The sequence below is a fragment of the Bos javanicus genome, chromosome 10 (assembly GCF_032452875.1).
Source record: "Bos javanicus breed banteng chromosome 10, ARS-OSU_banteng_1.0, whole genome shotgun sequence".
Classification (NCBI taxonomy): Eukaryota; Metazoa; Chordata; class Mammalia; order Artiodactyla; family Bovidae; genus Bos; species Bos javanicus.
Genome location: NC_083877.1, coordinates 99934008 through 99955849, shown reverse-complemented (window position 1 = coordinate 99955849; position 21842 = coordinate 99934008). Strand labels below are relative to the sequence as shown.

The following is a 21842-nucleotide window of genomic DNA, read 5'->3' as shown; positions in this document are numbered from 1 at the left end:
CATTAGGTTGCTAACACTGCCAGTAGTAGGTGCTCAGGAAGCATTATCTCTATTGATGAAGTAGAGTATAAGGTTTAGGAGCTATATAGTTCTAGAACATTCCTATAAACCCTGAACCTAGTCTCATTAGCTTTTCAACAAACGTATGGGAAAAATGTTGATCACATAATCTTTATATTTTTTACTTGAAATCTGTAGCAAATATGACAAAAGTTGCAAAATATCTTGTTTTATTTTGTTTTGTAGGTATGAAAATAAATGGTTTAATTGCATAAAATGACTTTTATCATTCTTTCTATTTTAGGTAGGTAGGGATCCCTCAATTCACATATGGGACACGGAAACCATTAAACCATTGTCGATATTAAAGGGCTACCACCAATATGGTGTCTGTGCTGTTGATTTCTCAGGTAAGGGAATTTCTGTCTCAATAAGAATGATCAAAATTCAGAGGCAGTATACAGTATTTTTGTCTTAATCAGTGTGGCCTAAACTTGTCATTTAAAAATGACTTTCATGAGAGACTATCAAGAAGGCAGATGGATCACATTGTAAAGGACCTAGGATGTGAATTTCATTCTAAATGTATGAGAGGTCACTGGAGCTTTAAAGAAGGGAATAAGGTTATCTGATTGGCATTTTTTAAAAAAAGACCAATTATCAAGTGTGTATACTGTGATCGTAGCCTATCAAGACTATGAAAGTGTGGGTTTGCCAGCTGGTTTATAATTATAATGTAATGAGTGTAATTTTAATACCCATTATTATAAAGATGTTTTTATTAAAATAAAAGATGTTTGTCTATATAAACTCTGGGGACGTCTCAGATACTTCTAGTGGTATATGTGTCCCACTTGGGCAAACCCTGATCTTCCTTAATGTTTTTCAGTCACAGAGTAAACTTTGAAAATGTTCAGGGTGAAAGCAGGGCTTCCCTCATAACTCAGTCACTTAAGAGTCTGCCTTCGATGATTCCTAGGTTGGGAAGATCCCCTGCAGAAGGGAATGGCAACCCACTCCAGTATTCTTGCCTGGAGAATCCCATGGACAGAGGAGCCTGGTGGGCTACAGTCTGCGGGGTCACAGGAGTCGGACATAACTGAGTGACTAGACCACCACCACCACCAGGGTGAAAGCTAAGAAAGAAAGAGATGAAAACTAAAATACTTGTTTTATAACATTTCTTTGAAGTGACAGTTCTAATCTATCTTACAGGAATAACTTTAGGTCTCAAAGTTAAGTCTTTGCTACACATATAAAAGTTGAACAACTACACCTGGATCTACAGTGAAGGCTAGGGTGTTGATTGGAAAGAGGGGTCAGTTCAGTCCCTGCGTCATGTCCAACTCTTTGCAACTGCATGGACTGCAGCTCGCCAGTAGGGAAAGAGGGGTGAAATGCCTCTAATAGAGAATTTTATATTAAGAAACAGTAAAGTTGTGCTTTCTGCAGCTCTGTCTGAAGAGATGGTGAATTATTCATAGTAGAGTTTGGGAAGGAATGTATTTACACGTACACATATCTGCCAAAAGTTAGGAAATGGAATTATAGCAGAGTCAACGGGAAAATTACAACTGGTAGCGATAACAAACCAATTAAGGTTTGCAGAAAGTATGGCAGAGTGGCAAACATTTTGTTACAGATTGAATCTTTCCAACTTCTAAACACATGCACACTTGCCAGTGTGGCTGACTTAGCTCAATCACTTGTCTAATATCCGTTACTTGTTATTTGACAGTAGTAACAACTAACATAATTGATCTTCACTAAGTTTTTTTTTTTTTTTCACAACAATCATATTAATGGCAATATGTAGTTGTGGTGGTGGTTTAGTCACTAAGTCATGTCCAACTCTTGAAACCCCATGGACTATAGCCTGCCAGGCTCCTCCATCCGTGGGATTCGCTGGACAAGAATACTGGAGTGGGTTGCCATTTTCTTCTCCAGGGGATCTTCCCGACCCAGGGATCAAACCCGGGTCTCCTGCATCACAGGCCGATTCTTAACTGACTGAGCTATATGAGAAGTTATAACCTATATCTTTTTCACTTGACTTACGTTTTATAATTCCTATGACTTCTTTCATCACAGTAGAGTTCCTCTGGTGAGTTTCATTGGTGTGTATCGCTTCTTCCTTCTTTCTTAGTTTTCTCTTTCCTTCTCATCTTTTAAATACCTTTTTCCCACTTTCCTTATCTTCCTCCTTTCCCCTATCCCAGGCTGATAGATAGATGAGGTAAATGAGATCAGAGGAAAAGTCAGCAGATAAATGCACTGAGAAACTACCCTTCCCCCTTATGAATCCTGCTTTTTTCAGAGCTATGTGCATTGTTGTTTAGTCGCTAAGTCATGACCAGCTCTTTTGAGACCCCATGGACTGCAGCCCACCAGTCTCCTCTGTCCACGGGATTTCCCAGGCAAGAATGTTGGAGGAGGTTGCCATTTCCTCCTCCAGGGGGGTCTTCCCAACCTAGGGATTAAATCCAAGTCTCCTGCATTGGGAGGTGGATTCTTTACTATTGAACCACCAGGAAAGCCCAGCTATATGCATGCCTACCATTTAACATTATTTTATAAAATTTTAAATATGGCACTGTGGTGACAGAATACATACTGTTTTTATCTTCTGAATGTTAATGGTCAGTTTGTTTCTCTGATTAATTTTCAAAGCGGATGGGAAACGTTTGGCTTCAGTTGGAATAGATGATAGCCACACTGTTGTGCTGTGGGACTGGAAGAAAGGAGAGAAACTTTCAGTAGCAAGGTAGGGAAAGAAACTTGATTATCACATTGGCAAAAGACTGAAATTCCTTTGGACTTATATTTTTTTTTAATTATAACAGTTTTGAAATGAAGTAAACATGTTACATCTTTAGTTGCTGCTGCCTTTATTACCATTGAATAAATAGTGTAATTGTGGTAAAAAGACAGATGATTTCAGAATTCATTTGTAGGTTTATCCTTTATGAACACACTTATTAATGTAACTATAATATGATACTGGAAGTACCTATTATCTAAAATGTCCACTTATAGGTAGATAGAGTGAATTTCACTGTAAGATAAGCTAATCTGTAGTCATTTGAAAACATGATAAAATGCTCATGTATTTGAGTGAAAGGAGATACATATACACATATCACAAAGAAGCTATAGATTATTTTCTGTTGTAGTTTTCATTTCCTAAATTTCTACAGTGAACATTATTATTTCTGTAATAGTAAAAATATTAACAATTGCTTTAAAGGAGGAAATAGTCAGCAGTGTCAGAGACTATTTTTTAACTTTGAGTTCCCTAAAGAGATACATAAAGCATTTTTAAAATATAGATAAATACTTTTCTCATACTATGTAAACAGTACCCAGATAAAAGATAGTTTAAGAGGACTTTGTAAAGATTATATTAAGCTATAACTGAGTACTATTAAAAATTTTTTCTTTAACTCATTTATGCCACAAATGACATTCTCTTTGCACAGTACTATAGTAGATGCTACCCAAAACAAGTTCAGTTCTTACTGTTCCTTTTAAGATTCTGTTGGGAAGAGTTAATAGATTAAAATAATGACAGAATAGCAAATGTACAAAAGCATGATCACATAGCCCAGGTGGACCAAGCATTTAGTAATGGAGTAATCAAGATAGGGTATGGACTAGGCAAAAGGTTATTACAGGAGAAATTTATCTTTAGTGTTAAAGTATTTCTGTATTTATTTCAGAGGAAGTAAAGATAAGATTTTTGTTGTAAAAATGAACCCGTACGTGCCTGATAAATTAATTACAGCTGGAATTAAACACATGAAATTTTGGCGTAGAGCAGGTAAGGAAGTGCTTCTGTTTTGTTCCCTTTGAAATTTTAAGTAAGTGTTACTTTTGAAAGTGATTTGATAAAGTGCAATGTGGTATTGAAGTCTGGAATTCAGTCAGTAGTAATGTATCAAACATGTTGGTTTTTCAGTTTTGACAAGTAGCTACAGTATATTAAGATGTTAATGTTACAGGAAGCTGGGTGGGTGAGAAGTATATAGGACACTCTGTGTTATCTTTGCATCTTCTATGAAAATCTAAAATTATCCAAAATAAAGTTTATTTTAAAAAACAATCCACAGTTTTCTTGATACATTTTAAACAAATATTTTATCATCATTTATTGGCTGCACTGATAGTGTTCATATTTGCAAAAAAAAATGTAATTTATGAAATTAATCAAGTGATGTCCAGACTTCCTTCTTCTATTAAAGACATGTTTTGTAGTCCTAACTAAAAATGAAAAATTTTCTCAAAATTGTTTATGTGCTATAAAATGATATAGAAATAGAATGTTTTATTACCTTAATAATTTAGTAAATTACTGATAGTAGAAGTTCACATTTTAAAATTAAAAAGTCTCTTTTCCAAATCATATAGTATACTTAGAAGTTCCAGCAGTTTGACAAAGTCTCAGTACACTTAAACTTTTTGGACATGATGTGAAGTTACAGAGAGGATGAAGCGCAGGTTAGGAGAGAAGAGGGTTGGTGACGGTACTTCCCAGGGTGAACTAGCTTTCAGATTGTTAACTGCTTTGAACGTGAGTCGATTTTCAGATTCGAATTTAATACTTTGTCACAAATTCACTGTATCATAGTGTTCTACTAATACATTTGCAAAGTGAAAAGTAGTTTCACATTTGTAATTTTCATTCCCATATGTTTAGACAAAACTTTTAAGTATCTTAGTAACTTGGAATTGCAAATACCCAGCAAGGCAAGTAATGCTTATTATTGCAGTATTGAAAAAAATTAAACTGTAAATTTGTTGGAAATAAGAGACTTAAAGAAAGCATATATTTAAACTGAAAAGACTTGCCATTGAATATGTTTTTTCCTTAATTTTGAATAGACATAAAGTAGACCTGAAACTGCACCAGGAAAGGGTCGATGTTAAGATTTTGGTGCATTTCAGCATTTCTCACTTTTGCAGTTCTGATTGAGAGTTCACTAGCCAACTGGGAAACAAGTAGCCACTTTATTAATCTGAATAAATGCCATCTGACTATCTTCTACATGCATAGCTTTATGTACATGAAGTTAAAGATGACTTAGGACTGAGACTGAAAAGGCGTCTTACCTCCTGTCCCAGACACAATCTTAGAGAAGTTTACTCTACGGAGCTTGCACTGTCTTCCATGGCTGGTGGGGCCGGGGCCACTGGAAGTTTTTAAATGCAGCAATGACATGAACTTGTACAGTATGGACATTCTATGCTGTGTGTGTCAGGAAACTCAATAATGATCATCTAAAGCAGAGGTGGAAAACACCGTAACTGGCCAAATTAGTAAATATTTTAGGCTTTTCAGACCCAGAGACAAAAATCAAGAATATGATGTAGGAACTTACAGGACAAGAGAGAAAACTCCTACCCAGGTGGGTTTTCTTCCCTAGTTTCTACCCAGTTGCCGTCACCTAGAGACATTCCCTGTAAGACCAGTGGTGAACAGGACTGGCAGGTTGGGCTGGAGGGACCATGGCCAGCCTCACCCTGCCCTGGCGACAGTGATTCTCATGCGTCTTCTTCTGGAAAGCACTGCCCTCTCAGTTGGGCAGATGGCCAGAGGCAAGGCAGTTCTGGGACTGTGATTTCTCTGCTAAGGAAGGGCCCAGCGGTTGCCGTAGTCAAGTTCTCAGCTCACACATGGTGACCCGCTCAGGGCCACGGCAGTCAATAGTTGGCAGCCAAAGGTTAGGGAGGCAGTCTTGGGGAACAGAGCAGGACAGACATCGTCCCTGCAGCTGTGCTCCTCTGGGCACCATTCAAAAGCAGGTGGTGGCAGGATTTGCCCTACAGCCCATAGTTTGCTGGCCCTGCCCTGAATGGACAAGTGTGCTCTAGTGAAAGCCAGTCCCTTCCGCTTGCGCACTAGAACGTGTCTCTCATCCGTTCAAGGACATCGCTCCAGCTCTCCTTCGCTGTCTCTCCCGGACCATCAGTTTCCCTCTCTGCTCTTTCCCTTCAGCATACACTTGGGTGTGATTGCTCCATCTTAAATAAGTAAATCAGGAACCCTCTTTCAGCTCTACCCTCCAGTTGCTAATCGATTTTTCTTCTAATCTACCTACTAAAACATGTCCAATAGTTATTTACACTTCATACACTGTTTTTGTTTGTTTGTTTTTTAATTTATGTGGCTGCACCAGATCTTAGTTGCAGCTTGCGGGCTCTAGTTCCCTGACCAGGAATCATACCCGGGCTGCCTGCATTGGGAGTGCAGAGTCTTAACCACTGGGCCACCAGGGAAGCCCCTATTTACACTTTAACTTTACTCTTTATCTTCTCCTTCTTTTGAGAGAAGTGTAATCTGTTTTCTCCCCCTCACCACTTGACTTTAACTGCCCTTGCAAGTGCTCTCAAAATTCTGGCTGCTATGTTAAGAAAAGACAATCTTTCAAATACATTTGAAATATGATTGCTTTTCGTCTTTTTCTGTGCTGCCACCAGGCCCATACCACCGTTATCATTTGCCCAGATGATCCATATAGCCTAACTCTTTTCATCCTTGCCACTATTCAAATTACCCTTAACACAGAAATCCAAATGAACCTGGTAGTAAGTGATATGCAGAGTTTTGCCATGCCGCTACCCAAATGTTTTTTATCTCATTTAGAGTAAAAGTTAAATCCTTACAATGCTCACAGCGCTGCTGTTGCCACACTGTCCTCTGCAGTTGAGACAACAGCGTAGAGTCCAGTAATGACGAGGAGAGTCCTGGGCTTCTCCTGTGCCAAACTGGGGGTGTAAAATATCGATTAAACCTTATGGTGGTTTTAATTCGTATTTCTCTAATTGTTAATGAGCTTTTATTGGTCATTTATTACCTATTGATATGTTCTGCCCGTTTTTCCAAATGAAGTCATTATATATATATATATATATATATATATATATATATATTGTGGTGGTGGATTAGTTGTGAAGTCATGTCCAATTCTTGTGATCTCATGGACTGTAGCCCACCAAGCTCCTTTGTCCATAGGCTTTTCCAGGCAAAAGTACTGGAGTGGGTTGCTATTTCCTTCTCCAGGGGATCTTCCTGACCCAGGGATTGAACCTAGGTCTCCTGCACTGCAGGCAGATTCTCTACTGACTGACCTACTAGGGAAGCCCGTATGTATTACTTGAATAAGTGATTAAATAATGAGTTCATTTGGAAAAATGGGCAAAACATATCAATAGGTAATGAATGACCAATAAGGACCAAGTGTTCTTGAAAGGTGAGAAGGCAGAGGAACTCTTTTCACCATTAATGGGACTATACATTGTTATATCAACTTTAGAGGACAGTTTGGCGACAGAGATGATAGCTCTCATCTCTGCGCTATTTTTTTGCAGATATTCTCTGACCATTCCTAAGCGATCCTAGACAATCTCTTGCACTTTTTTTTAAATTTTATATTATTTTTAAACTTTACAATATTGTGTTAGTTTTGCCAAATATCGAAATGAATCCGCCACAGGTATACCTGTGTTCCCCATCCTGAACCCTCCTCCCTCCTCCCTCCCCATACCCTCCCTCTGGGTCACCAGCCCCAAGCATCCAGTATCGTGCATCAAACCTGGACTGGCGACTCGTTTCATATATAATATTATACATGTTTCAATGCCATTCTCCCAAATCTCCCCACCCTCTCCCTCTCCCACAGAGTCCATAAGACTGATCTATACATCAGTGTCTCTTTTGCTGTCTCATACACAGGGTTATTGTTACCATCTTTCTAAATTCCATATATATGCGTTAGTATACTGTATTGGTGTTTTTCCTTCTGGCTTACTTCTTGCACTTCTATAGAAAAGGCCCTTGCAAGAATGTTTAGAGCAGCATTGTTTTCAATAGCCACATCTTGGAAACGACTTTATTCAGTCCCCATTTATAGGAAAATGTTATATGGAATACAAAATGTTATGATAGAATGCTATATAGTTATGAAAATGAGGTTTCTAGGGGTAAAACTCCATAGCAAATCATTGGTAAAAAGAGTAGGTTTCAAAAGAAGGCATATAGGATGATATTTATGGAAAGTTTTAAACATGAAAAAAGATCTATTACCTAAGGATGCATAAATAAGTAGTAAAATATGTGTAAGGGAATGTGTGAGAATAATCATCATCACATCCAGAATAGGAGGAGAAAAAAGGAGATGCAGTCAGCACCCATTTTGGTTGTTGTAGTAATTTTGTGTAAGTTGATAATGGATATAGATGAGTTTGTTGTATTTTTTATGACTTTTTGTATCAACTCTGTGATATATAGTTTTCTTAAAAATTAATCGAGAGATGGATTTGAACTGACTTTTAGTATATATTTTTGTTTATCCAAAAGCTATGACCTCATGCACCCGTGGGTATGGCTGCCTCAGCCAAGCAAGATGTTGTCCAGGTCACCGATTGAGAGACCTGTATTTTTTTTTTTTTTTAACTCCCCTTACTGTTACATGTCTTTCTCTTTAAATAAGAAAAATAGCAGAGAAGAAATGTTATGGCTTTGTATTTTACACGTTTTGAAAGTTGCACTTCCATAATATTTTCTCTGAACCAGGGGGAGGACTGATTGGAAGAAAAGGCTACGTGGGCACCCTGGGGAAAAGTGACACCATGATGTGTGCAGTATACGGACGGACCGAGGACATGGCTTTTTCTGGAACGTCCACAGGAGACGTGTGTATCTGGCGAGACATCTTTCTTGTAAAGACAGTTAAAGCACATGATGGACCAGTGTTCAGTATGCATGCACTGGAAAAAGTAAGTCACTTAAATTCTGAATTAAACATAGTTTGACTATGGAATGTAAAACATTTTCACAAGTACAAGAGCACTGCCTTTCTCCTTAGCTGAGCTACCCAGTAATGATACGTGAGCTGGAGTCTTCCTGACCTAAAGTAAGGTCTGAGTTCAAACTCCTGAACCCAGAATAGAATATGTCTGCTGTTAAAAAATTTTTAACTTATTAATAGTATTTATTAATCACTTACTATGTGTCGAAAATTAAGTGTTTTATATGTTGTCACCGTATCCTGTGAGGTAGCTACTATTACTGTCCCTTCTTTTTAAAGGATGGAATTATGAAGCCTCCAGGTGAAGGTGGTAGAGCTACGTTATGGTTCCATACTGGAAACTGCTTTTAAAGTCCTCATCTGAAACTGGAATGTTTTGTGTCACTGTAAATGTTTTTGCCGGTTCCATGTTGATGTTTAAAAAATGTAATGGATTCTATGTTTGTTTTTTCACATGCTATAATTTTTGGCTGTAAATTTTGTTTCCTCTAGAGTTTTTCATTATAAAGGAAGATGATTATTCTAAAAATACTTAGACTTCTATTAACATAACTAAACCTTTCACTTTCATAGGGGTTTGTAACTGGAGGGAAAGATGGGGTAGTTGCTCTTTGGGATGACTCCTTTGAAAGATGTCTCAAGACCTACGCTATAAAAAGAGCTGCTTTGGCCCCAGGATCTAAAGGTGATTTGAGATTTGCCGGTTTGTAGGAAAAAAGATTAATTGCTCATTAACATGGTGATCACTGAGGTGGAGCACATGGGGTACAGTTTTCTTTCTTTACTAAACATGCGTCAGCATTCAATATTAAAAAGAGAAACTACTTATCTGGATCCCAGAATCATGGCTGTCCTTTCAAAATCTATTCTCAGTGATACACATAGTAAAATGTAAACAAATACAAGGCGGTTGTTTTTAACATTTGTAATTTTTCAAAGAAAGTCGCCATGTGGATGTCACATTTACCGCCAGTCAGGGATGTGTTTTCAGACTTGGCCTTTTGTTTTGCCGTAGAGTTTTGTTGACCCTCCCTCTCTCACCCTTCCTGCATCGAGGCACTGCAGCGTTCTGTCTCTGACCTCCAGGCCTGTCTGTCTGCTATCATTTGTCCTAGAATTTCCCCTTTCCCCACCTCCCACTGCCTCCAGTTACCTGGCCATGTACCATTTTTGGGGCTTTCCAGGCGGCACAGTGGCAAAGCATGCACCTGCCAGTGCAGGAGACACAAGAGACCCGGGTTCAGTCTCTGGGTCAGGAAGGCCCCTGGAGAAGGAAATGGCAACCCACTCCAGTGTTCTTGCCTGCGGAGTCCCATGGACAGAGGAGCCTGTGGTCCAGAGGAGTCCATGGGGTTGCAAAGAGTCGGAGATGACAGCGCACACACATGCACACTCATTGTTCAGATCTCAAACACTGTTTCTTCTAGAATGATTCCTTACACTCCCACCCGCTCCCACCTCAAAAAAGGGTTAATTCCCTTTTTTCCCTTTTCAATATGTTCCTCACACAGGATCTGTTTTCCTCACTGTATGCTCTGTGAGGGCAGGCACTCGGCTGTGTCACATTTACCAGTATATCTCTGAAGCCTGCCTAGGGCACAATAAACATAAATGAATTAATCTTAAGTCAAATTGAATTAAAATTATGAACCAGAATATTGTACATGCTCTAAGAGGGGCAGGAGGTGGGTGAGGAGCAAATATAAAAGGAAAAGAAACAGTTGTCAGACCGGTAGTAGGGGATCTGGGATAATATATAATAATGGGATTGTAGTATGTAAGTGGTTCTCACTTTTGAGATTAGTAAATTGAATGATTGAGAAAAATATGATACATTTATTAGAATATTTAAGATATAGGAGAAAGCAATTTCGTAACATGATTTGCATTGTCAAAATAGCATCATTGGCAGTATATACATCCTTGTATTATATTAACTTCATACCTAGAAGAACATCTCCATTTAACATTTTAGGTCTTCTCTTGGAAGATAACCCATCTATACGTGCCATATCATTAGGACATGGTCATATTTTAGTTGGCACAAAGAATGGTGAAATACTAGAAGTGGATAAAAGTGGCCCAATAACACTTCTGGTCCAGGTAATTTTAAATGTTAATGTGTTTTTTCCCCCTTTGTATATAATGAGTTTAATACATAAAAACCAAAAGCTGACAGTGGTGAAAAATACTGTTAAATTATTTAGGGAAATACTTGTTAATATTTGCAAAAAAAATTAAATTTAATTATAGCTAAATAAGTAGTATCAGTAAATAATAGGTACATTATCATGTGGAATAATTACCAATATTTTCAGTAATTTATTACAGAACAAACCAGTAGAAAGAAAAGCTAGTTGTAGTTAATTTAACCCAGTCCATTTATTTTATACTTTATTTCTTTGAAATATATTTGTTGAACCTAAGGCAGTTTTTTTCCTATGAAACTCTTTAGTTCATTCTTTCTCAAATTTCTAACTTAGAAAAGCAAAAACTGAATGTGTGCCAAAATTTTACTCCTGAAAACATTTATGAGTGAAAATATGTTAATAATTTTGAAAATCCAGAAGTACAAACTTTGTGTGGTAGAAATATAAATGAAATAGCAGAATTAGCTAATCCTTGATATTTCTATCAGGAATGCTATATTAATTTTTCAGTTTACATTTCCTATGTATGTTATGGGTATTGATCCTATAAGGCATAGCAGGTGAGGTAGGATCTATCCTAATGGAAAATTGCCCTCATGCAACTGTGTATAGTAACACCCTTTGAGTTTTGTCTTCTACCCTGAAAAAGAATTGTTTTCTTTCTTAATGCAGACTGATTTCTTCCAACCCCTACTTCATTCCTGTTAAGTCACCAAAGAGCACGTGTAGATGAAAACACTGTGCTTTAACGTTAACAGGCTGTCCTTCTGTAACAAGGAGATTGTGAGCAAAGAGCAAAACAGTGTATGGTAGATTACCTGTGAAACCTTCTTGTCTTACTCTTTAATTTCAGTCACATGATATTCCTTTAAAGTAAAAAGATGTTGGAGTCATGGTGTTTAAATATTTATGATCTCCTGGAAAATAGTTACACAGATACACTTTTACAGATGAATCCATATATGGGCTTGTTAAAAAATACAGATGGTTTCATAATTGTAAGAAAAGATTTTTAGAAGTAATAAATGACATCTTATTGTTTTCTAATATTTATTATAGAGTTAAAGATTTCAAATATCTACTGTCTCCTAAATGTCAGAAACAAGACAAGGATACCAGGTCTCACCATTATTTTCCAACGCTGTGTGTGAGGTCTGAGCCAATCCAGTAAAACAAAACATAAAAGGTATATGTATTAGAAACAAATGGGTGACACTGGATGGATGTCAGTATTGTAAGATGTTATAACCTTATGCCTTGAACAAGAGAATAAACTGAAAAATTACTATAACTAATTAAGTCCTTAAGCATTTATGCAAAATCAGCATGTAGAAGTCAGTAGTATTTCTGCGTGGTCTAGCTGGTCTAGCAATGACCAGCTAAAACAAATGGCACAAAAACGGTACTCACAAAGAGAACTGCATAGTAACCAGAAGTAAAGATGGTTAAAAAATGCAGGACCTGTATTAAGAAAGCTATACTATTTTACTAAAGACGTAAGAGAGTTACAAGTAAATAATTCAGTATGATCCTAATCCATATCCTAATGAGATTTTTCACAAATGCTGGAAAGATTTTTTTTAATCATCTAGAAGAGAAACTATTTAAAAGTAGTCAAAAAGTCTTTTTGGGAAACTTTCCATGCTAGAAATAAAGATAATATAAAACTATAGTAATTTAAAGTGTGGGAATATACGTATACCACACAAGTGCATTCCTGTATGTACCAAAAAACCACGTTCAACCGTGTTTGTAGCGGCAGTGTTCTGTGAATCAGTTTGTGGGCTGCTGTGCTGCTGCTAAGTCGCTTCAGTCATGTCCGACTGTGCGACCCCATGCAACCCCATAGACGGCAGCCTACCAGGCTCCGCCATCCCTGGGATTCTCTAGGCAAGAGTACTGGAGTGGGTTGCCATTTCCTTCTCCAATGCATGAAAGTGAAAAGTGAAAGTGAAGTCGCTCAGTCGTGTCTGACTCTTAGCGACCCCGTGGACTGCAGCCCACCTGGCTCCTCCGTCCATGGGATTTTCCAGGCAAGAGTACTGGAGTGGGTTGCTAGCACCTCTTAATAATATTAAATCTTCTGATCCGTGAACATGGATCTCTCCATTTATTTAGATCTTTTTAAACTTTTTCAACAATGTTTTTTAGTTTTCAGTGTACATGTATGTATTTTGTTTAAATAACTTCATATATTCTAAGAGTTTTTTTGGTAATTTTTTTAGGATTTTCTGCATACTGTATAAGATTATGTCATGTGCAAATAGAGATAGTTTTATTTCTCCCTTTCCAATCTAGATGCCTGTTATTTATTTTTCTTACCTAATTATCCTGCCTGGATCTGCCAGTACTGTGTTGAACAAAAGTAATGAGAGTAAACATCCTTGTCTTGTTTCTGATTTTAGGGAAGAAGCATCCAGATCTGTTCTGAATTTAATCAGTCTCTTCCCATCTATGAGATTTTCCTGTTTCTCCTCGACTTCAGTTTAGCCATGTCCAGGGAGTCTCGGTTGTTTCCCAGTTTCCTTTCATCACAACCTCTGTTGTTTTTGAGAGCACCCTCAGTCTTCAGCTTTTCCACACTGTAGTGAATGAAGAAGAAGCTGGATGCTGTGTTATGACTTGCTTCTCCCTTCAGGAAAAATTTCTGATCCAGGGGTCTGGAGTTGAGGGTGAAAACAGTGGAATGCTTCTGTTTTTCTGAGTGTCCTTTGCTTTAGATGTGAGTGCCCACTCGTGTGGAGGAGGCGGTCGCCTCAGCCCTTCTTGGGTTGCCTTTGAGGCCCTGTGTTCTCACCGGCCACTGCACCTGAGGTAGAGCCTGCATCTCAGAACCGGGAGTGAGGGGGGAGCTCGCACCTCTCAGCAGCGATCGCTGGAGTTTAGCCTGAGTAACAGGGAGCCGGGAGCAGGTGGAGGACACGGACACCTGCCCTGTGTGGGAGGAGGCTCCCAGCTCGTGGCTGGGGAGAGAGCACACCCTTGTTCTTGGTTCCATCTGGTATGGAGTGTCCGTGTCACTGAGCAGGGAGGACAAGAGTGCGTCTCAGTTCAGATACAGCAAACTCTCACTGTTCTTACTGAATTTTAGCAGATTTTCTTAGGTAAATGTTTCTTCCTTTGTTTTATCTTCTTGAAACCATTTCCAGAGGCTTAATTTTTAAAAAACAATTTCTATCAGTTTCACTGGTGCACCAGTCTACAGTACTATTTACTCTGTCATGCAGGAAGTCCCTCACCTACGGCAATCATTAGCATTCCTGGGCAGCCAGTTCCTATTTTCTCTACCCTGTACACGTTATATGGAACAGGAAATGGCAGCCCACTCCAGTATTCTTGCCTGGAGAATCCCATGGACAGAGGAGCCTGGCAGGCTACAGTCCATGGGGTTGCAAGAGTCGGACATGACTTAGCAACTAAACCACCACCATATATGTTATAAGATTTTGAAGCTAGTTTCAATAGTAACTGGATTAAATTGTAACTTTGAAGATAAAGTTGTTACAAAGATATTTTAAGGTATATTCCAAAGAAAGAGAAGTTTTACTAGAGTTATCTATTATTCATTATCATATATTATTGAATGTTTTTATTTTTCTTCTAAACACAAATATCTTTAGGTTGAAATGATCTTAACTATGTTTTCTTTACAGGGACACATGGAAGGAGAGGTGTGGGGTTTGGCTACACACCCTTATCTGCCCATCTGTGCTACTGTAAGTGATGATAAGACCTTGAGAATATGGGATCTTTCTCCTAGTCATTGTATGCTGGCCGTCCGGAAACTTAAAAAAGGTAAGTGCCTCACTGACTTGAGCATAGATTAAACTGTCACAGTTTTCTAACCCTCACAAATGTAAGAAAGCTATACTAAATATATAAAAAATACTTTAAGTATTTATTCTGTATCTGCTTGCTCATAATGGTATATAAATAAAATGAGTTATATTCAGTCTTTGCTTTATGGGACCTTCTCTGCTCATGCCTATCCTGAGTCAGTTTTCCATATCATTTTGGAAAAAAGAATATAGGAAGGAAACAGAAACTAAGCTTTCTACCCTTTATGACTGTAGATTATATGTAGTTTAGAATCAGAAACTAAGAAAGCCTTAGCTTAAAAGGGGGTAGCAGAGTTGAGAGTAGGATATTTAATTTTATTTTGTTTTATTGTTATTTTTTGGCTATGTTGCACAGCATGTGGGCAGGGATTCCCTGACCAGGGATCAAGCCTGGAACTTCTGCGTAGGAAACATGGACTCTGAACAGTTGGACTGCCAGGGAACATTTGTAGGATATCCTGTCAATACAGAACAACAAAGAGTTCAATTGTTGGAGCAAAATTTTTACTATTAGGCTAGATGAGCTTCAGATTTCTTGGGAAAGTGGTAGAGAATATTATTTGTAGCATGGATATATTTTAGGAGGAGCTCTAGCTGAAAAAGTTGGGAATTGTGACTAAGAAATATGATAGAGTACACAGATCAAGGAAGGAATTACCTGGCAATATGAGAACCAAGTTGAAATTAGGTAACTTGTTATAGTTCATTCAGCTGATTTATTTTCCCTCCTTCTGTTGACTTAAAAGAGTCAGTTCTCTTTTTCTCGTGCTGCTGTCCTATATGCCTAACTGAACACCTGAAGTTACTCACAGTCTGTGGAGCACCAGAGTGCCAGGCGCTGTCCTTCCCCCACACCCGTTTCTGCTAATTACTGATCTCTCGCATTTTCATTCTCTGGCGTGTGTGTATGCATGTGCCTGCACATACTGTATTTCTTTATTTTTTCTCAGAAACTAGTGAGAATTGCCAGTGGTTTTATACATGAACTTTCAATGTGAACAGTTATAGTTAGAGTCTAAAACCACAATCTCATCTTTGTGCATAGAAAACCAGTGTCAAAAAATTCTTTCCTTCCCAAGTCCATTGGCTGTCCTGACCAGTCAAATTCAGAACACACTTGCCATCAGATTTTCTTTCTTTTTTTACATTGATATATAACTGACACAGAACTTTACCTTGGTTTCAGGTATACAACATATTGATCCAGTATTTGCAAATATTGTGAAATAATCACCGTAACATCACTACACATACTTAAAAATTTTCGTATTATGATGAGCACTTTTAAGACCTGTTTTCTCGGAAACTTCCAGATACGCAGTGCAGTATTACTAACTGTAGTTGCCATGCTGTCCATGACGCTTCCATGACTTACTTTCTTTGTAGCTGGAAGTTGACACCCTTCGACTCCCTTTACCTGTTTTACCCAGTCCCCCCGCCCCCCCCCACCACTGGCAGCCTAGTCTGTTCTCTGTATCTTGGAGCTTTTTCCTTTGATTGTACGTGTAAGTGGGATATAGTCTTGTCTTTCTGTGTCTGATTTATTTCACCTAGCGTAATGCCCTCCAGGTCCATCCATGTTGTTGCAAATGGCAAGGCTTTGTTCTTCTTACTGGCTGAATATGTTAGTGTGCATGTATATGTACACATGTATATGTACATACATACAGACACATCTATACCACATTTCCACATTTCCTTTATCCTTTAATCACTGGTGGCTCAGATGGTGAAGTGTCTGCCTGCAGTGCGGGAGACCCAGGTTCGATCCCTGGGTTGGGAAGATCTCCTGGAGAAGGAAATGGCAACCCACTCCAGTATTCTTGCCTGGAAAATTCCATGGATGGAGGAGCCTGGTAGGCTGTACAGTCCATGGGGTCACACAGCTTCACTTCTTTCACTTTAATGCGTTCATGGACAACCAAGCTGTTTCTGTGTCTTGGTTATTGTAAACAATGCTGCAGTGAACATAGGGGTTTATGTATCTTTTGAGTTAGTGTTTTTGTTTTCTTTAGATAAATACCCACGAATGTAATTACTGGATCATATGATGTTCTACTTTTAATTTTTTTGAGGATCTCTGTTTTTTTAAACCTCCCTTCAAGTGGACATTATTGTCATTTCATGCAGTCAGTGTTACTTAGATTTATCTATGCATATGCATTTGTTTGTTCACCTTTTTTTCTTGTATCTCAAACATTTTCTTCTGTCATTTTCTTCTGAAATAGAGTTTTAGAATTTCCATAATGAAGATTGGTTGGAAGTGCTCTCATCGTCTTCTGAATGAACCAGTAGTATATAAGAATAGGGTGGTGGGAATGGCCTATTCTAACAGAAATATTCTATCACTGATACTGCAGTTCTTTAAAAGCAGATCTGTTTCATGCCGCTTCTCGTTGTTGTTTTTAAACCTCTGATTGGCGTTAGAGTGTCACTCGGGGTGAGCTGCTGCCGCTGCCCTGCCCTTCGTGTACTGCAGGCTGAACGTGTTTTGTTTGTTTTGTAACTCTCATTCTTGAATGCTAATTTAACTGCTTCTAGAGTCCTTAACTCAGAGTTATTATTTCAGTGGTTTTCATTGTTCTCTTTTACATTTTTCTATAGTTTCGAGGTTTAATAACATTGTGCATGTATGTGGTCTGTTATTTAGGATTTGTTGTCTTTTCTGAATCTTTGGATTTATGTCATGTATTAGACCAGAAAAATTGTCTACCGGTATTACTGGCTCCTTCTAGAAGTAGATCTTTGTATTAGGTTGTTTAGAAGAGTCATAATACTGTATTTTTGTTCTTAAATATTCTTCTGTAATAACTTTTATTTTTACTTCTTCATTAATTCAAGAGAAAAACAAGTGGATTTTCATAACTTTAAAGAGGCATGTGGTTTTATGCTGATTGACTTAATTATAACAAAATACTGATATCATAATGGTTTAAATATTGTAAAACACAGTTATTTCTTTTAAACATTCAGTAAGCAAATACAGTTTTCTTCAGAAAATGAATATGCAAATATTATGATCCTGGGGCTTAACATTATAGTTAATATAAACTAGAATTTTGCCAAATAATTCAGTTTTATGGTAACTAGTTATAAAAATAACCAGAAGTATTAATATGCAACATGAGTTAATGTCTGTATTCTTAATATCTGTAAAATAAATATTTGCCAGCCTTTGCAATTTTCTGTATAGGGATATATTGAGAATGTCCTATTTAAAACTTGTATCTGTGACTTTAGCTTTTAATTATAATCAAACCTGAATGTTTTTCCACTACCCCCAGCCCATCCCACCACCCCTTTGTAGCTGCTGTCTGTTCTCTGTATCATTTCATGTACCTTTTGGCCATTTGTATATCTTCTTTAGAAAAATATCATTTCAGTATTTGTTCATTTTTAAACCAATGTGGATTTTTTGCTATTGAGTTTTATGAGTTCTTTATTCATTTTGGATGTATAACCCCCTATCTGATATATGATTTGCAGTTCTTTTTCCCATGATGTAGGTTGCTTTGTTTTCGTTGCTGATTTTCTTTCCTGTGCAGAAGCTTTGTAGTTTGATATCATCTCACTCGTTTATTTTGTTGTTGTTGTTTTTGCTTTTGTTGTCAGGATCAAAAAATTATTTCCCAGATCTATGTCAAGGAGCTTACCACCTAAGTTTTCCTCTAGGAATTCTTTGGTTTCACATCTTACATTTCAAGTCTTCAGTCCTTATAGAGTTCATTTTTGTTTGTGTGTAAGATACTGATCCAGTTTCATTCTTTTGCATGTGGCCATTCTAGTTTCCCAGCACAATTTATTGAAGAGGCTCTCCTTTCTCCACTGTACATTCTTGACTTCTTTGGTAAATTAACTGACCATATGTACATGGGTTTATTTCTGGGCTCTATTCTTTTCCATTATTGTGTGTGTCTGTTTTTATGTGAACATCATGCTGTTTTGCTCACTGTAGCTCTGTAATATAGTTTGAAATCAGAGAGAGTGAGGTCTTCACTTTTGTTGCTCTTTCTCAAGATTGCTTTGGCTTTGGAGTATTTTGTAGTACCATCCAAATTTTAAGATGATTAGTTCTGTATCTGACAAATGCCAGTGGAATTTTTATAGGGACTGTATTGAATCTTTAGATTGCTTTGGTGGACATTTTTACTAATGAACATGGATTGTCCCATGTCTGTTGATAAACATTCTAAAGTTCCATGGGATCTGTGGGTTCAACTCTGTGCCTTGTAGGCCCTCAGCCTCTTTCTCATCTGGTGTAGTTTGTTTCAAAATAAGAATTCATCATCATTCATATTTTTGTTTTGCATATGTCAAACCAGACTGTCAACTAGTTATTTTATCTCTTATAGCAAAATTGCCTCATAATCAGTTAGTTATGTGGTGAATATGTTTGTGGCAAAGTGTCTATGACAAAGTAGCTTACAGCAAAAATATTTGACACAATTAGATATAATAGTGAGAAGAGGGACTCCCATCTCCACTTCTTGATTTCTAGACCCATGGATTCTGACTTTGAGGTAGATGGCACCATATAATGATCTGTGCTTTAACGCATATACTGCATCCTGTAACACAAAACCCTGGTCTTTCAGGATATTGCTTGCAAAAGATTCTATACATCAGTTTTCAGTAAGCCATTCCATCATTTTGTTAGTAGCCCTCTGTGGAAGATGAGGGTATGTGATAAAACTAGCTAATTCCGTAGGTATGAGCCAGACGCTGCACATCCTTCACTATGAAAGAGTTCCTTGATCAGAACCTTGGAATTTGGTGATGGTGGATTAGGTATCCTGGCCATGGATAGTGGTGCTAGCAGAAGCTCTGTGGACAGGGAAGGTGAATCCAAAAGTCCTGTCTGTCCCACTGAGGATGACTCTGTCCTCTCCGTAATGAAAGAGGCTCAGTGTAATCAGCTTGCCACCAGATGCTGGGCTATTTTCCCTGAGGACTGGTTCCTTATCAGAGGTTCAGTAGGTCTCTACTGTTAGCAGATTGAGCAGTACCAAGACCAGCTGTGGTAAAGAAAAGTCTGTGGTTTTGAACCCAAGCAGAGACTTTGCCCTTGCCACCTTTGACCCACTAAGCAAGTGCTAGCTGGCTAGGAAAAGAGGCTGCCTGTTGTCCATAAAACATATTGTTTTGTCCATCTGATTATTGAGAGCTTCCTCTGCAATAGGTACACGTATTGGACTTTATTTTGGACACAAAAATCTTCACAGCCTATGTATGCCCTTTCTGAGAGTTTTACCCACACGTTTATCTTCTAGATTTCCTTTCCTCTCATCGTCCAATCCTGTTTCTTCCAGTTTCTATCTATTCAAATAGTGAACAGTTGCTAATGAATCAGTATAAATCTGTCTGTGTAGTCATCTCACACTACAGAAGTGATAAACCAGGTGCACTGCTTGAAGACCTGCCCACTGGGGAGTTTTACTACAGTCCCTCCGGGTTACCCCTAGTGTGGCTGTGATGCTTTAGTTCAGTTTAGTTCAGTCGCTCAGTTGTGTCCAACTCTTTGCGACCCCATGGACCGCAGCACACCAGGCCTCCCTGTCCATCTCTAACCCCCAGAGTTCATTCAAACTCATGTCCATCGAGTCGGTGATGCCATCCAGCCATCTCATCCTCTGTTGTCCCTGTCTCCTCCTGCCCCCTATCTCTCCCATCATCAGGGTCTTTTCCAATGAGTCAACTCTTCGCATGAGGTGGCCAAAGTATTGGAGTTTCAGCTTCAGCATCAGTCCTTCCAATGAACACCCATGACTGATCTCCTTTAGGATGGACTGCTTGGATCTCCTTGCACTCCAAGGGACTCTCAAGAGTCTTTTCCAACACCACAGTTCAAAAGCATCAATTCTTCGGCACTCAGCTTTCTTCATAGTCCAACTCACACATCCATACATGACCACTGGAAAAACCACAGCCTTGACTAGACGGACCTTTGTTGGCAAAGGAATGTCTCTGCTTTTGAATATGCTATCCAGGTTGGTCATAACTTTCCTTCAAGGATTAAGTGTCTTTTAATTTCATGGCTGCAGTCACCATCTGCAGTGATTTTGGAGCCCAAAAAATAAAGTCAGCCACTGTTTCCACTGTTTCCCCATCTATTTGCCATGAACTGATGGGACCAGATGCCATGATCTTCGTTTTCTGAATGTTGAGCTTTAAGCCAACTTTTTCACTCTCCTCTTTCAGTTTCATCAAGACTAACATACCATGTAGGAACATCTGAAAATCTGGCTCAGTGTTTTTCTTCTTCACTCAGTTGATCATAATGAACCCTTCTGAGGCCATCAGTACAGATTGAGAGAGAGAAGAGACATTGCAGTAGGATTTATTGCTGAAGGATTCTGAGCCCCCTGTTCATACAAATTACTTGTAACTTCCAGATCTCGCCAAGCCTGGTCTTTTCTATTCTGTGTCTAGTTGATGACAGATTGCTCTTCTGAACACCCAGTCAGTAACTTGCCTGGTCATGTCATTTTCAGTTTATGAAAGGACGCTCGGGACACAGTTACCCGATATCCCATAGTTAGGCATTTACTTGCTGTCTAGTGAGACCTGGTAGCAATCCAGAAGCTGCGTCTCAAAAGGAAAATAGTTACCTGTAAAGGACGTGGCCTTTCTCCCATCTGAGGTATGTTCCTTTGGGACCTTTCCAGAGGCGCCGCAGATGCTTTGAAGGTCATTAAATCTGCTTGATCCTAAGATCAGAGCGGAAGGTCAGCTTGCCTTTTCTTGTCCTGGCCCCCACCGGAAGCTTATAAGCACCTTGATACATGGGTAGAGCAGCTCACTCAGATGTGCTGTGTTGCTTCCCGAAAGGCCTAGCAAGCATTTTGCTCCTTGTGTTTGTGGTAGGTGATGGGAGGTGTAGCAATTTGTCTTTCATGGTGGAGGGAATGGCTTGACATATTCCAAGATCATTGGATCCCCAGAAACATCACTGAGGTGACAGGGTTCCTATGTCTTTGTGGAAATTATCTGCCACTGTCCTAATTCACTTGTGTCCTACTAAGACATCTGAAGTACTTGTTGCTTCC

The 21842-nt window shown here is 38.6% G+C and overlaps 1 protein-coding gene across 11 annotated transcripts in view; it reads left to right on the top strand.

Moving 5' to 3' along the window:
* The window catches only part of EML5 (EMAP like 5), a 159899-nt gene that overhangs the window by 83817 nt on the left and 54240 nt on the right, over nucleotides 1-21842 (top strand). For all 11 annotated transcript variants that reach the window (XR_009738865.1, XR_009738864.1, XM_061429644.1 and 8 more), the window contains exons 15-21: nucleotides 309-410; nucleotides 2671-2764; nucleotides 3720-3820; nucleotides 8573-8775; nucleotides 9381-9492; nucleotides 10783-10910; nucleotides 14611-14752. Coding sequence is in view for 9 of the 11 variants with exons in the window: in XM_061429644.1 (XP_061285628.1) it covers nucleotides 309-410; nucleotides 2671-2764; nucleotides 3720-3820; nucleotides 8573-8775; nucleotides 9381-9492; nucleotides 10783-10910; nucleotides 14611-14752 (882 nt within the window). In the remaining 2 variants the exon portion in view is untranslated. The remainder of the gene's footprint in view (nucleotides 1-308; nucleotides 411-2670; nucleotides 2765-3719; nucleotides 3821-8572; nucleotides 8776-9380; nucleotides 9493-10782; nucleotides 10911-14610; nucleotides 14753-21842) is intronic.